A 15,834-nucleotide genomic window follows, 5' to 3' on the forward strand; every position below is an offset into this window, starting at 1 on the left:
TAACTTGCACTCTGGTCTGCCTTGTCTCTCGACTGTCTCTGGTCCAGCTTGCCACCCGGAGGCACAAACTTGCCATTGTCTAGCTCGCTCGTCCAACTTCGACCTTGCTGCTTTCGCGTGCATGCCTTTTTTTGGGACTCGCGGCGGCAATCGAGACCTTCGCTGTGCTTTTACTACGGAATTGTCACTAGCGTGGTCTATTCGTGCTATGTCCCATCAGATGTAGAAGATTGCTCCGGTGCTCGCGGTGGTTTGAAACGGAGAGTACATTTATAGCTGGGTTGGACGGTGAACGGTGGAGCAGGTGTATGTATAAGCTCCTTTTGTACCGTCGGTAGCTTGAGCTTATGGTCTTCCCGACGAGTTAGACCTCATATGTTCATGGACACGCTCATAGCTCATCTCCCACTTGTACTTCGAACTTTTATTTATTCTTGAACCGCTGCTGGAGAGTCGGAGCAAACAGAGTCGTGTCACTCAAGATGTACTTGGCAGTGAAATCTGAAAGCGAAAATGAGCCAAACAACGGAGGACCGGATGGTAACCCTATCACCCGGGTCTATCGTGGTCCACATTCGTACATTGCCTTATTGAGCGCCCGGATGAGTAACACAAGGTTCTCTGCAACGTCATTGGTCGCCACATCCACATCCGGCCCCCGGCGAAAGCCGAAGGCGAACTTGAATGATGAGATTCGGAACCTTCCTCACCACTCGCTCAAGCTCTCACCGTAAGTATCGTGGGCATAGAAGAGCTTCACTTTATCAACGAAGACTGATAAGCGATTGGGGACCTCTGTGCTAAGGTACGCGTCGAGTGAAGCAAATGACACGTTGCTCACACAGACCACAATGGCATCTCTTAGAGCTACTGGCAGCATTGGTACGAGTGAGCACCGGGCTCACGTAGTTGCTCACAGGAAGACCGCAATACCCCATTCGGGCTCAAATAACAGTATGGATACGCAGAAATCAGCCCCTGCGCACCGTGACCCCTCCGGCGACCCAAATACCTCGAGTAAATCTCCTCTGCGAAGTTCTCCGACCCATCCCGGGCCAAGACTCCTAGGTATAGAATGGCTTCTACTCTCCACGATGTTTGTAGCGGCTCTTTTCATGCATTACGGACCTCCAAATATCTGGCCATTCTTGAACGAAATCTCACCTCATCAAGATATCCCGAGAGCATATGCGGTGTGCACCCCGTCGGAGGCAGGTATCTATACCGTCGACGATGAAGATAGCAAGGTAGAGTGTATGCTTGTGAATGGAGACAAGATCGCCATCACCGGAACGAGGGGTAGGTTTTTGCGTCGAAATACCTCCATGAGGACGCTCTCATGTTTGCTTTTGATTTAGATGAAATGAATGCATATTGGAGCGCATCATATCCTGACCTCGGTCTCAAGATCTTCGAGGCGAGCGCAGGGTCTGTCATCGTACCAGGTCTTGCCGGTTAGACCTGCATCCTACCACCTTCATCTTTATGCGTGAACCTAACGATCTATTTTGGGAACTCGCACAGACTCGCACGCGCACTTCCTCGAATGGGGCTTCAAACAGCAACTCCCTCTCGAAGGTGCCAGCTCCGTCAATGGTAAATTTAATTGAACTGTCTACCAACAGAACGTCACGGCTGACATTGAATACAGATATACTTGAAAAGCTGAAAGCATACGTCCTTTCACATCTGGACGTTCGCCATGATCATTCTCGCTGGATTCTTGGCATGGGTTGGGATCAGACGAAGTGGCCCTCTGCCACCTTTCCTACCGCTGTAAGCCATTCCCTCTATATTTTGCTCGAATAGTCTATTTACGAATCGCCAACACTTTCACTATTGACAATGGTGCCCTTTTCTTGACATAGGACGACTTCGACCGTGAACCTCTGCTTCGAGACCGACCTATCGCACTCTCTCGCGTAGATGCTCACGCCCTTTGGGTCTCTCATAGCGTGCTCAAGCGCATAAAGGACTCACTGCCTGACACCATTGATGGTGGCCTTATCGTCCGCGATGACCAACACAGACCAACAGGCACGCGCTCTTCGCTCTGCTCTGACCAAGAGCTCTTCAGACTAATACTAATGAGTGATCACGCATATGCACAGGTGTATTCGTCGACAACGCCATGGAGTTCATCCCCGTCCCCGAATGGACGGACGAGCAAACGGCTGAATACTTCGATATCGCGGTGAGAGATGCGTTCAGCGTGGGTCTGACGAGCGTCCATGATGCGATGTCTACGCCGCATCACATCGAGTTCTTCAAGCGGTACATTGTTATCATTTTTGCCTTCCAACGTCCCTCTAACGCTGACACAATGCACGACTGTGTAATACAGGATGGCGGACGAAGGAAAGTTGCCCGTGAGTCAGCATTTCTTCGTCTCATTGCACAGGCTTTCCGCAACTTTAATCACTAGATCAGACTGTACCTCATGGGCCACATCTCCTCCGAAGAGTATTGGGGCAAGAACCTTACTCGTCTCATCGACTATGGACTCGACGGTAGACTGAACCTCCGCAGCGTCAAGCTCTTCACCGATGGTAAGTCCGATACGGACCATGTATTCACCCACGAGCTCACTGAACCCCTAACCCGTTTGACTACAGGTGCATTGGGGTCGTGGGGTGCCGCACTTCTGGAACCCTACACTGACGATCCAACTACGAGCGGACTCATGCGTATCTCGGAACCCAAGCTCAAGGCTTTAGTGGAGCACTTCTACGCAGAAGATTGGCAAGTGGTGCGTACTACCATAAATCCCATATATAAACAAACGCATTTTTCGCTCTCTCCATTATCGCTTTATTAAATCGCTATATTGGTAGAATATTCACTGCATAGGTGACCGTGCCAACAAAGTCGCCATAGACATCTTCGAGGACGTCTTGACATCGAGCGGAGGTCCAAGCGTAGACGAGTGGAGGCCGAGAATCGAGCACGCACAGATCATGAGGTTGGAGGATCTAGAGAGGGTTGGGCATGTCGGGAGTGAGTCCGAGTCCCGTCATTCTTTCACTTCAGTTCGGGAGCTGATGAATTGCGGGTACAGTCATAACAAGCGTGCAGCCCACCCATGCGTGAGTCTTTGCGATAATTGACACTCCCGAGGTGTGGAAGTCGACTGATTAGAGCGACCTGTTGACTTTTCGTGCGGTGTAGGACAAGCGACATGTGGTACGCGGAAACCAGACTGGTACGTATCGACTTTCATCCGCCCTGCTTCGAACCTTCTTTGAGTTCGTCTATGCAGGGTCCCGAGCGCATCAAAGGTGCATACGCATACCAGAGCCTCCTTCGGTACGCACAACAATTGTCACCGAAAGAAATCAAAGATTCGTGGTTGAGTAACATAATACTAACCGTGACCCAGAAACTCGCGCAAAGGAATTCTCCCTCTAGGCTCCGACTTCCCCGTCGAAGGCATCAACCCCCTTCTCGGATTCTACGCCTCCGTTTCCCGTCTCTCCGTATCCGGAGACTCGCCCAACGGCACAAACGGCTGGTAAGCAAAAAGCCTTCCATTCCCATTCTTCCTCCCGCCATACTCACATCTCTTTAATTTGACACCTTATCCAGGTACATCTCTGAATCCCTCACACGCACCCAAGCCCTCCGCGGCATGACGCGCGACGCCGCCTACGCCTCTTTCGCCGAACACTCCCTCGGGATGCTGATTCCTGGGATGAAAGCAGATTTTGTGATCCTAGATAGGGATATCGTAGACGAGAAGAAGGTGGCGGTGGCGGATATATTGGGTACGAAGGTGTTAGGGACGGTGGTGGATGGGCGGATCGTTTACGGGAGCTTGTGAGTTGTTGGGGGCGACACAATATAGCTCGCCACATCGAGTTTGAATGCATGACGAGCGTTTTGGGCTATTGGACTCGCATAGAGTTGATTTCGAGATACCGGCGTCTGACCCAGCGTACTTTATACACAATGATTCCGAACGTACCCTACATCACCTCTACTTACAAGCTACATGTTTGCGCCACACTCCAACGTCTATGTAAGTAAAAAAACCTTCAATTGAATACACCAGGGGGGGACGAAACCGACACACTATGTTACTTCGTGGATACGTATAGGTATATAATAATCGTAACAGTTTATTTGTTGCACTTCTCTGTATCGTGAACGGCACAACATTTAGTAGGACTTCATATTCTGATCACATCCTTCCATTACAACCTTTACGACCCACACCTCCTGACCAGTACCCGCTCACCCAAGAACCGTGTCCGTTCCTTCATCGCCGCTCTTCCCATCACCGTTTCCACAATCCGACCTCATCACCTCACCCCGACCGATCATCATCCCAGTCCGACCCCTGCGCGATCAACTCGGAATGCCCCATCTTCTCCAGCTTCTTATCAAAGTCACGTTTCCTATATCCCTTCACAATACGTTCGAGCAGTTCCGAGGTCGACACGCCCGGCGTGCGTCTTGTCGGAATGAATTTACCTGTACCACACCAAACAAAAACGAACCTTTCAACACATCACCCTCACGACGACGCGAAGACCGAGTACGGATCTAGAGGAGAGGTCAAGAATAGAGACACGCACCCTTGGACTTCACATACGAATACACATCGTCGTGTCCCGCGCTCACGTACGGGTCATCATCATGCGCCACATAGTCGATCTGATACTTCTCCACAAACTCCTCGTCGAGGACCCAAGGCGCCTCTGGGACGACCTGGTCCACCCAGCGACAGTGTCCCACGGCTTCGCATCTACCGCAACACACCACGCATGAGAAGTGAGAAAGCCTGAGAATAACAAGAGACGGGACGCACCGCTCGGCATGTCGCATGATCGTGCTCGCTTTATGCGCCTTGACGAGCTCATCCGAGTTGACGCCGACGATGAGATGCACCTCCGGGAAGGAAAGCTTCGCCTGACGTAGTTGGAGCGCGTGTCTGTTTGAGCGAAGTAAACAAAATTGAAATCAGAACCACCGCATGCGTGGGCACATGTTGCGAATAGGGGCGAGTGGCCAACTGGAATGGCCGCGCCACAGTGCGGCCACAGTTCACAAAGTGGGGGGAGCACATGAAAGAATGGACGTACCCGAAATGGAAAAGATCGTAGACTCCTAGAATGACCAACCCAGAATGTAAGAATCAGCAAACGGTCATTGATATGTACGCATGCTGAGCACACGAATCGAAGACGAGCACGAACGTGCGTAGGTGTTAGGGCAACCCCAAATCTCAACACACTCACCCACGCAGAAAAATAATGAACAGAGAAGAGAAGGAAACAGAAAATACGCAGACAGTATAACTCACCGTCGGCGTAAACCCTCACAGGCCTACCCACCGGCGGCTCTGCGATCACATACTTCGCCTCCCCATTCCTACTCTTCTCAATCGCCTCCTTGACGAAAAGCTGTATATCCTCCGGCGTCAAGGCAGCCGGATCAAAGTCAAGTTGTGCTTTCTCCTCCGCCGCGGGCTCAGGCTCGGGTGGTGCGGTAGTAGAACCGAGTGGTCCTGCGGGGGCAACATGAGTGGTGGTGACGGTGATGGGTTCAACGTCGGAGGCGGAGGCACTAGAACCCCCAGGAGCGATAGTAGAGACGACCATAGGCGTAGCCCGATGGTGCTGGTGATGCGTGTGTGGGTGCGGGTAGTGACTAGTCGTAGCAGTAGTCGTAGCAGCAGGAAGCGGTCTGGTCGAAGTCGTCGGGGAAGTCAAAGTGGAAGTGGACGAATAGAGATGAGAAGTCGTGAACTGGGTTGAATTCGGGTCGCGCGGGGCAGGACCTCCAGCGGTAGTGCTCGATTCGATGTCGCCGTCGTAGGTGGGGCTGTCTACGCCGTCGGAGTCTGAGAGGAGGGAGGACGCGAGGTGGTGTTTTAGACGAGACTTGTTCTGAGGCTGTGGAGCGGTGGGAAGGAGGGTGCCTGAGCGTGCTTGGGTCGACGATGACGACTGCGACGGTCGACTAGTCGGAGACGGTGGGGGAATGGAGAGCGCGGACGCTGCGTCGTCTGTGAGCGGGTCGTTGTCCTCTTCGGATCTGATTAAAACCCGGAGATATAAAGATCAGTGAACGGAAGACAAAAGGGAAATTTGAGAATCAACGAAGCGGACGAATTGCGGGGTTGGCGAAGCGAACGTCAAAGCCTTTTTAGCTCTGGGGAATCGGAAGCTGGGGGCAGAGGGGAAAAGAGAACATACGCATCGTACGAAGGCGAGTCGACGACTGGATACTTTCCCAACGAACGTTTCCCGTGCACCGTCTTCTTGTGATGCTGATTGGGCTCTGCGCTGTCCGCCATCGTTGCGTTCTCTGCTCGTGTCTGTTGTCTACCAAGCCTCCAACTCCTCCGAGATCCTTCACCTCCAATCCGCTTCCCACGACTGCTTACAGCTCCATCTTATCTTGATCACACGCCGTCTTCCGGGTTTGCCGCTTCCCACAACCAGCTCGAGACGAACATCATTATACTGGGTATAGAGGCATTTTAGTAGCGTATCGTATCGTAGCAAGAGGCCAAAGTGAAAGTCGTGAATATGACATGGGCTGCCAAGTGTCCCGAAACCAAAGCGAAACAGAGCTACAGACTATAACGGACAGAATAACAGGAAATACATCATGTATGAAGAGGTGAATGCCAGAGAATAGAAAGAGAGATGCTGGGAGAGACAAGTATGTATGTAGAGCTGCACGTATATCTCTACGGCGGTCCGGCAGCTCGAAACCAGAAAAATCCTATGGAGCCACACTTAGATCTAACAACGGGGAAATATAGAGAGACAGACAAGTTGAAGTAGAGGAGACGAGTCCGTGGCAAGACCCGAGTGAGCCACTGTTCTGACGACACTTTCACGATTAGAACGGGCATTTAATTTAGCTATCGGTACCATGCAGGGCGCCCTGCGATACACAAGAGCATATGAGTATCGAAGAGTAAAAAATAGGACATCCGACATACCTTCGTAGCCCCCACAATCGCCTTGTTTGTATCCTTCTTCTCAGAATCCGAACTCTTTTCATGATCGTCTTCGTCCTTCACCGTGTTCATAAGCGCTTGAATCCTGCACCACAGCGAGTCTCAATATCCTCTCCCTCCTTTCGATACTAAAGAAAAATTCACGCACCCACTGATCCCCAACCCATGCGGTGGATACGCTACGAACACCGGTTCCTCCTCCACCCCAAACTTCCTCCTGAAATCCGTCTTGTTCGTCAGATTGAACGCGCTCGTGATGCTCTTGTACGTCTTCGCCATCCCCTTGAACCTGAGCCCTCCGACGTTGTTCGCGGGCTCGATCACCTCCCGAGCGGACGTCCCGAACGTCATGTGGCGCTCACCCTCGGAAGCCATGACCTTGATGGCATGTGCGATGATGGCCTCGGACGCACCGTTCGGTGCGTTGGGGAAGTTCAGGGCCCATTTCACTTGCCAGCCGTGCTCCGGAGAGAGTTGCGCGAGAACGACCATCGCGCACACCTGAAAAGCAATCAGTCTCATCAATTCAGGACTAGAAAATAGACGAAACGCACCTGTTTCTCCTTGTTCACCGCATAGAAATACCTCCTATGCTCCGCATCGTCCCAAAGCCTCACACTCGTCGTATGTATCTGCGCCCCCCTCTTCTCCCTCACCCTATCCCACTCACTCAACTGCTCCTCCGTCTGGTCCCTCACATCCTCCGGCACCTCCCCTTGCACGGTATAACACTCCACCCCAGCCCTCTCCGCCTGCTTGATCTTCTTCCTCAATTCCTTATCGCCTTCGACATCCGTCTCCACAGGGTCGAACCTCGCCTCGGCGATACACGACAATCCGCGCCACTTGAACTTCTCCGCCAACAACTCCTCCGTCGTCTCATCGATGCAAGCCCAGAGCGGCTTCAACTTCTTCTCTTTCTGGATGTACTGCAGGAAGCGCGTGCAGGTCTGTTCGAGGTCTTCCGGTCGCGTGAGAGGTTGGCCCCAGATGACGGCGTAGCTGTCTTGTGGGATATACCCGATAGCGGCCCCGGTCTATTCAATAGAATGACGAAGCATGGGAGCATCCCATCAAGATTCCACGCCAACATTCACATCATATGTCGCATCAGAGATTCGGAAAAGCGCAAATCGTCAGCATATCCGCCAACATGACGTCAACAATTCAAAGGGGAACGGGAGGTTGGGAGTAAGAAGTTCAGAAACGCACCTCGTGATCTCTCCAGACGGTGTACTTCGGGTCCAGATAGGACGTGTTCGTCGAGTCCCCGTATGCCGCAATCATCCTATAATCACACGAAAAAAGGGAGTACATGGTATTCGGTCAATCGCTTATTCGTACACACAGAAGTCCAAAAATCACGGAAGAGAGAATAGTGGTACAAGTCCAAGGTATGCCGCACGGGATGCGGATGTCGCCCCGTAGGACACGGCGATAAATATATCGTATGCGATGAATTCAAGCCGACGGTGAAGAAGGTCTCGTCGAGGGAGGCGAAGGCAACCCAGCCGTATATCCCTCCAATGCAGGCGCAACCTTATGCCCCTCCTCAACCTGCGAGGGTGTACCTCCACGACCACCAGCGAAAGCAGAAAAAGACGAAGAAGAACCCCCATTATTCTCCACGCCCGCGCCACCGACAGTAAAGGAAGAACTCTCCGCGCTCATAGCAGAGGAAGAAACATCGCCCCCAACAGCAGAAGATGAACCTCCACGAGGAGAAGGAGTAGAGGGAGAAGAATTAGATACGCACGCCTCGAGTGGTGGCAACTCTCCATTCGGTCCCACCTGTGGGTCCTTCCTCGAATGCGGGACCGCTTTGGTCCCTTGGATCATCATGTCCATCCTTGCTTGGTCTTTCCCCACGAGCGGGAAGCTGCGCGGGTCGCGCGGGAAGAGGTTCGCGACGCGGACGTCACCGAGCTTGAAGATGAGCATGACGAGTCGTTCGAGGCCTGTGATTCGTCGGAATGTGAGTGAATGGTCAGACGAAACTGTGGAGTGGGGTGAGGAAATATGTGACGTACCGATACCACCGCCTGCATGTGGTGGAGCACCCCACTTGAAACCATCGACATAATCCTTCATAGAGTTTTCATCGACACCGGCCTTCTCCATACGTTCGATGAGCATGTTCGACTCGTGAATACGCTGACCACCGGAGAGGATCTCCTCGCCTCGAATGAAGATGTCGAAGGAGTTTGACAATTTCTAATGTCGACATGTTGAGCTGTCAGAAGAACGACACAAATAAGAGAAATTCTAGACAAACCTCGTCGGTGGGATCAGGCATTGTGTAGAACGGTCGCACTTCCAGCGGAAATTTGTCTGCGGACAAAAACACAATATCAATATCTACTCGGCAGGCCACATAAAACGAGAGCATCTTACCAAGGATATAATAATCCGTCCCAAACTTTTGCTTGACGATCTGACCCAACCTCTTCTCCGTCGGTGTGTCGAAATCCTCGTAGTCTCCCACCTCCGCTCCGTCCTCCCTCAATAGCTTCACTCCATCGTTGTACTTGATAACCAGCGTCTCCTCCAGCCACACCAGATCCTCGTGTGGATACATCCTCTTCACCATCTCCCTATCCTTGGCCCACCTCTCCCCGTGCACAGTCTCCTCAAAGATATACTTCAAGACGCCATCGATCGTCTCCAAACATTCATGATAATGCTCCTTGATCTGCATCTCAACATCCAACCCAATAAACTCCGTCATATGTCTATGAGTGTTCGAGTTCTCCGCCCTGAAAACCGGGCCAATCTCGTACACACGGTCCATGTCAGCCGCAATGCACATCTGCTTCGCGAGCTGCGGGGATTGGGCGAGGAAGGCGGGGCGGCCGAAGTAGTTGACCTGGAAGACGGAGGCACCGGACTCGGTGGCGCCACCTTGGAGTTTGGAGGAGTTGATCTCGAGGAAATTGAGGTCGTCGAGGTATTGCCGGAACGCTTTGGTCATGCCGGCGCGGAGGCGGAAGATGGAGTGGTTGGTACGGGTCTAAAAACGGGTGTCAGTTGAAGGGAGCAGTTAGCTAGTGACCGGAGTACACACGCGGAGATCAAGCAGACGTGCGTCCATCGCGGTACGACGGGTAATCTTACTGAAGTGAGCGTCTTCCTGGAATACACACAAAACATGAATATATAAAACTCAAAAAGTGGCGGTGAGCAACGGACCTTCTCGAAGTCCTCGACGGGTCGCTCATCGTCCTTTACGGCGAACGGGGGGTCCTCCTTGACTTGGACAACGACAAACAGCTATGGAACAGGATGTTAGGTATTTGACCGAAAAATATGCGGCATTTGAACTGGCCTTGTGGATGGCGATTTCGACAGAGTGGATTGACGCGTCCTTGACCTCCTCATGCTCGCCCTTGGAGTCCTCTGCGGGGCTAACGACAGTACCTTCGACATCGACGATGGTTTCGCGCTTGAGGAATCGTTCTGCCCATCTAACCATATGCTCGGACACCTTCCCAGGCTCCACGGTGAGAACACCCTGGACTGTGTCGGTCATGTCACGGAAGAGAAGGAAAGCGAGCTTGTGACCTGAACGGGAGGGATTGAGTACAGGACAGTCATGAGATGGAGAAGCAAGCACTTACCGGTTGCTCGGACGTGTTCTATGCGGCAACGAATGACGACATCTTTACCGTGGGCATCTGGGAGGCTGCGAATGGGAGTGAACCTGGACGGCTTTGCTTTGACATACTCGCCAGTGGACTGCATGAGGGGCAGGAAGCCATAGTTGTCCGAGGCGTCGTCCTGTATGAAGCGAACGGGGTTTCAACCGTCAATTCGAAACAAACCCAAGAAAAATACCTACGGGACCCAAGTTTGCCTCGCTCGCGCTGCGTTCGGCGTCGCGTTCCTTCTTTTCGGCCTCGAGTCTATCAAGAACCTGTCGTCTATGGTCCTCCTTTGCCTGACGCTTCTCTGCCTTCTTCACGGCGTTCTTCGACGAGCTAGTCGAGTCGGTGGAGGCACCGTTGGACATGGGCCGCGAGTGACCGTTGGCCGAGCCATTCTGTTTCTCGGATGGAGAGCTGTGTCCTGACGAGGATGAAGACCTGCGCTCCTTGATAGTCTTTATGGGGCTCCTAACGGCGTTCAACACGGAGGACATTGCGGGCATTTGTGGCGAGTCCGTTGTGGTGAAGCGGGAGGAAGAGTTGTGAGGGCAGTTCGGAAGGAGAAAGGGAGTTGAAAAGGGCGTTTGTGAGGCAAAAAAAGTGAGCGACGATCAAGCGCTATAAGTTTGGATGTGCTCGTCATGACGCACCGCCGATGATATCATCCATGTTCGATGTCCTCCAGCTCGTTGGAAAGGCGCGCTGCTCGAGCTCCCTCTGTGGCCACACTGACGTCATCTCATCCATCCTTAAACCTCGCTTACTCCCGCTCCGTCTCGCACTTCGCCGATCCTTTCATGTTCAACCACTCTTCCGCCGCTCCGTCCTCGGTCTCCTCTGTGCGAGCCGAATTATACATCCCGCCTGGTTACTCGGATAACAATCACACACCGCTTTCTGTTCAAGGTATCAGCAATTCGTTTATTCGCATTCCCGATCTATTTTTCTCGCACCTGCATCCCTTTACAACCGCACATTCCTCATCTCAGTCTCTACTGTCAGGCATCGAAGGAACCATGCTTCATTTTTGGATGACCTTTTGACGATCTTCATAAACCACAGAAGACTTGCAACAACCTAGAGAATGCCGCCCGCAGCATATATATTTCTTGATGTGCTTTACGATGTTGGATATAGTCCCGCCTGTGCATCAGTCGAATGGATACCCTTTAATGAGCGCTATCTTCTCTCTGCGGGACGCAAACCCAATGACGACAACAAAAACCTCCATAAACAAAGCACCAAAAGAAAGAAAAAGCCAACTAAACTTCACAAGCATCCACGCCCTACACCACCCTCTCCCTCATCCCAGCAGACCACTCACATTCTCACCCCCTCGACGAGTCTACAAATTCGACAAAAGCATCAACGCCCCCCCTCCCAAGATCGTCCCCGCAATCACAGCAACGACGGTCTGGCCCGTGTTGAGCGTCAACGAGACAGGGCCGTCCCAGTTCGCCGGGAGCGTGAGCGCGACGGAAGTCGCGGGCACGGTGACATTCGCGGACGAGGCGAGGCAGGCTGCGGCGTAGGCTGAATATACCGTCAAGTAATTCGTCAACCACACGCAATACAAGACAAACAAGGAGTCATTCAGAAAGGATAGCTGGGAGAGAGTCAGTCGAAGAGAAAGACGCACCGGTGAGCGCAACGGCCGATCCCGCGCGCGGGTCTGGCATCTTGATGTTCTGCGTGATAAGGTCGTTGAAGTAACACTGTTGACAGGCCGTGACGGCGGCTATGGTCGCGTTGGAGCAGAGGCAAGCATCATCGCCGGCGCAGTTCTATGTTATGTGCACACATTGAGAACGTTAGGAGTGAGGAATAGGGAGAGATGCTTGGTCAGGAAAAGGCGTACCGCGATGTCGGTCAGACCGGGGGAACAGTCGGTCTGACACTGCATACGCCACATCCCATCAAACAATCCGCATCCCATCATTCACCATCACGTCCACCACCCATCCCAAAAATTCACAAAACACAACGAACCATCAACACCTCGAACCCTCAAAAACGTAGCGAGAAGAAAAGAGAGACGCACGTCCGATGTCAACGTCGTACTATCATTGAACGTGAGGAACTCGGCCGTCGTGATATTGCCGAGTGTACCGCCCATGACGATGTTGAGCTCAGCGAGAGCTGATCCATACCATTATGTATGAATGTATGAAAGGAAGTCAAGTCAGTTCGTGTGCACGAATCATCGTAGACAGGGCGGCAAGACAAGACATGGGAGCGAGAACGCACCTCGACCGGCGAGCGCCAAGAAGCAAGCAAACACGAACGTAGTGCGCATCGTTCACGAGTAATTCCGAGTGTTCAGTGCTAAATGAGGCTGGAGACCTAAGCAGAAGACCCGGATGTAATTGGGAGTTGTCGGAAGCTGGAGACAAAGAACGACGAGCAAGTAAAGCAGAGCACACAAAAAAGAACGAGAGAAAATGAACACCAGGTTCGCCTCGCAGAGGTCGTCGCAGAAAGTCAAGGGTGAAGGATCGAAACAAGGAGCAAGGCCGTCGTCGTCGTCGTCGTCGTGGGCAAACAGTGATTCTAAAGATGGACCAAGCGGGTGGCACAGGGATCCGAGAAGACCGGGCGTTGCTACAGCCCGAAAGTGGCCTGCGTTGGGCCACATTTGGGTTTTGGATCGTGATGATCATTTCTGCCCCTTTGACAGTCGTGTAAGAGGTTTTCTGGTTCAAATTCGAGCTAAGTTTCTTCTCCACTGCACTTTTCAGTCAATTCGTGGACCACAGGAGGACGATCATTCACGACGAGCAGCGCAAAACAGAAACAAATTCACACAGTTCGTCCAGACAAAAATGAGTACATCGACACAACCTCCAATTCATTCATTCTAATAGCAGCGAATGACATGATGAACGAACAAACAAACAAACAAAGTGCGGATACAGTGACGGGAACCCAAAAACCCTCGACTATACTATGCTACAACAGATTAGGCAAACAACCGTTTGGTATACCTACATCCAACCCAAAAACCCATCAGCATCACCCCAAACCACGAAGGGCAGAAGGAAAAAAACTCACGAATTCAACCCATGCACACCTCCCTCAACCTGCGCGCTCGCCGTCCTCAACTCAAACCTAACTTTCCCCTCATCCACTCCCTCCCTAAGACCCTGCAAGCTCCTCACCCCAATATCCTGGAACGAATGCTGCACGCCCGCATACAAATACGGCAAGAAATCCTTCACGCTCCCCTTATCCTGCACGTCCCCACTAACACCCTGCGCGACCTTGACCGCCGACGCCTCCGAGAAATACCTCGCCGTCGCCGCGTTCTCCTGCACATGCTTCTCCGCCTCGGATTTCGAGCGCGGATACTTATTGGAGGACGAAGACTTGCCGTTCGCAGTCACTTTATTATTCGCGCCCGGTTTACCCTGCTCCATCGCCTCGAGGGATCCCATCCCGCGATACGCCTTGACGCGCTTGCCTTCATGGTAGAAGTACTCTCCCGGCGCCTCCGTCGTACCCGCCAGTAACCCGCCCATCATGACGGCGCTCGCACCGAGCGCAAGAGCCTTGACGATATGTCCAATATTCGAGATCCCACCATCCGCAACGACCGGCACCCCAAACTTGTTCGCAAACTCGGCGACGGCGTACACGGCCGTGGCCTGGGGCCGCCCGACGGCCATGACCTCCTGAGTGATACAGATCGAGCCGGAGCCCATACCGATACGGAGGCCGTCTGCGCCCGCGGCGATGAGAGTCGCGGCCTGTTCGCGCGTGACGACGTTACCGGCGATGACTTCGAGGGTGGGGTACGTCTTCTTGCACCACTGGATCATCTCGACCTGGAAGACGGAGTTACCCTGGGACGAATCAAGAATGACGATATCGAGTCCGGCCTCGACCAAAGCCTCAAGACGCAGCTTGTCCGCGGCCCTCGTTCCGATCGACGCAGCGGCATAGAGCTGCTTACTCTCCGGGAGCTTCGACGCGAGGGGATACGTCTGATTTTTGAGCAGGTCGGAGCGCGCGAGGAGGGAGACGAGACGGCCTTGGTCGTCTACGATCGGGAGTTTACCCTTTTTGGAGTCGCGGAGGATGTCGTTCGCTTCGGTGAGGGAGACGCCTTTGGGCGCTGTGACGAGTTGGGTGGTCATCACCTCGGAGAGGCGGGCGGTGGCGGAGTGGAACTGAACGTCGCGGCCGGTGACGATACCGACGAGCTTGCCGCCGATAGAGCCAGTATCTGTGAACATGAAGAAGGATGAGCATGCATGTTCGACGAAACATTTGAACACGAAGAATGTCAGTGAGGTATAATAGTCTCCCCAAATCACACGAGAAGCGTTAGTGCGGTAGAACGAAGGTTATACTATAGTTTGTACATCATAGGAAACGCGAAGAACACGAGGGACTCGGAAGAAAAAACTCACCCGTGATAGGGATACCGCAGAACCCGAGCCGCGCCTTGATATCAAGGACGTCCTCGACGTAGTGCTCGGGCGAAAGCACGACAGGATCGGTGATAAAGCCGTTCTCGTGGCGCTTGACGGCGCGCACCATAGCCGCCTGGGCAGCCGGCGACTGGTTATGATGAATAACACCAATACCTCCGAGAAGCTGACATCCATGCATGCGAGTAAGCACGTCAATCTCAATCGTGATACACACCCCTCACACGACTCTCTGACTCACCGCCATCGAAATCGCCATCTCGGTCTCAGTAACAGTGTCCATGGGCGAACTCATAAACGGCGTCTTCAGCACGACGTTCCTCGTCACCCTACTCTCCGTCGACACCTCCGCCGCGCTAAAATCGATCTTACCGGGCAGCATGAGGAAGTCGTTATACGTCAGTCCGCCATGGAGCTGCGAGTCCATGAGCTCCTTCGCGGAGAGCCCGTCGGACCTGTCGTAGCTCTTGAGGACATCGAACGCCGTCGCGGGGTCGAGGTACGTTTTTTGGGTCGTAGCAGGCATTATTCCAAGAAAAAATCTAGGGGGCTTTTGGAGGGGGGAAGAGGGAGGTGAAAGGAGAGGGGTGGGCGAGGTTGCCAGATTAGAAATAAAATTGCAAGCAGAGTCTTATATACCGACCTTTTCGGTACCGGTGCTGCGGCGCCGATCTCGCGAGGTCCAATAGAAGAACGCGCCACGTTGGGTGGCGTCGTGTGCAGGCTGGCTATCATGCACGGTCATTTCATCTCGTGGATAACGAAGACGAATATCTTCCAA

The 15,834-nt window shown here is 52.9% G+C and overlaps 5 protein-coding genes across 5 annotated transcripts; 1 reads left to right on the top strand and 4 right to left on the bottom strand.

Annotated features, from left to right (window-relative positions):
- Positions 1-956: 956 nt before the first annotated feature.
- STEHIDRAFT_150685 (uncharacterized protein) lies at positions 957-3,820 on the top strand (the record flags this gene model as incomplete). The annotated part of the gene is made up of 15 exons (XM_007310633.1): positions 957-1,299; positions 1,359-1,454; positions 1,525-1,596; positions 1,652-1,776; positions 1,869-2,037; positions 2,112-2,274; positions 2,345-2,369; positions 2,426-2,549; positions 2,616-2,749; positions 2,835-2,997; positions 3,059-3,086; positions 3,169-3,202; positions 3,260-3,306; positions 3,380-3,511; positions 3,586-3,820. 15 exons carry the CDS (start codon positions 957-959, stop codon positions 3,818-3,820), a joined length of 1,890 nt encoding a protein of 629 aa, XP_007310695.1.
- Positions 3,821-4,306: 486 nt separating this feature from the next.
- Positions 4,307-5,110, bottom strand: STEHIDRAFT_68593 (uncharacterized protein; the record flags this gene model as incomplete). Its single annotated transcript, XM_007310598.1, has 4 exons — positions 4,307-4,473; positions 4,578-4,747; positions 4,811-4,933; positions 5,085-5,110. Coding segments are annotated over 4 exons (486 nt in total), but the record flags the coding sequence as incomplete, so codon positions are not given.
- Positions 5,111-6,873: 1,763 nt separating this feature from the next.
- On the bottom strand, positions 6,874-11,114 carry STEHIDRAFT_135399 (aspartyl-tRNA synthetase; the record flags this gene model as incomplete). The annotated part of the gene is made up of 13 exons (XM_007310634.1): positions 6,874-6,900; positions 7,121-7,477; positions 7,531-8,013; positions 8,189-8,264; positions 8,733-8,934; positions 9,007-9,190; positions 9,252-9,307; positions 9,371-9,986; positions 10,041-10,106; positions 10,166-10,246; positions 10,302-10,537; positions 10,594-10,753; positions 10,815-11,114. The coding sequence occupies 13 exons, from the start codon at positions 11,112-11,114 to the stop codon at positions 6,874-6,876; spliced, it is 2,844 nt and encodes a 947-aa protein (XP_007310696.1).
- A 592-nt stretch (positions 11,115-11,706) lies between these two features.
- Positions 11,707-13,154, bottom strand: STEHIDRAFT_87597 (uncharacterized protein). The gene is made up of 5 exons (XM_007310635.1): positions 12,868-13,154; positions 12,662-12,759; positions 12,479-12,517; positions 12,260-12,404; positions 11,707-12,153 (listed from the first exon to the last, which is right to left on the bottom strand). The coding sequence occupies exons 1-5, from the start codon at positions 12,914-12,916 to the stop codon at positions 11,966-11,968; spliced, it is 519 nt and encodes a 172-aa protein (XP_007310697.1). The 5' UTR covers positions 12,917-13,154; the 3' UTR covers positions 11,707-11,965.
- Positions 13,155-13,444: 290 nt separating this feature from the next.
- STEHIDRAFT_105679 (IMP dehydrogenase) lies at positions 13,445-15,678 on the bottom strand. Its single transcript, XM_007310636.1, has 4 exons — positions 15,295-15,678; positions 15,033-15,219; positions 13,672-14,845; positions 13,445-13,604 (listed from the first exon to the last, which is right to left on the bottom strand). Exons 1-4 carry the CDS (start codon positions 15,577-15,579, stop codon positions 13,580-13,582), a joined length of 1,671 nt encoding a protein of 556 aa, XP_007310698.1. The 5' UTR covers positions 15,580-15,678; the 3' UTR covers positions 13,445-13,579.
- Between the last annotated feature and the right edge of the window lie 156 nt (positions 15,679-15,834).

This window comes from Stereum hirsutum (assembly GCF_000264905.1).
Source record: "Stereum hirsutum FP-91666 SS1 unplaced genomic scaffold STEHIscaffold_21, whole genome shotgun sequence".
Taxonomy (NCBI): Eukaryota; Fungi; Basidiomycota; class Agaricomycetes; order Russulales; family Stereaceae; genus Stereum; species Stereum hirsutum.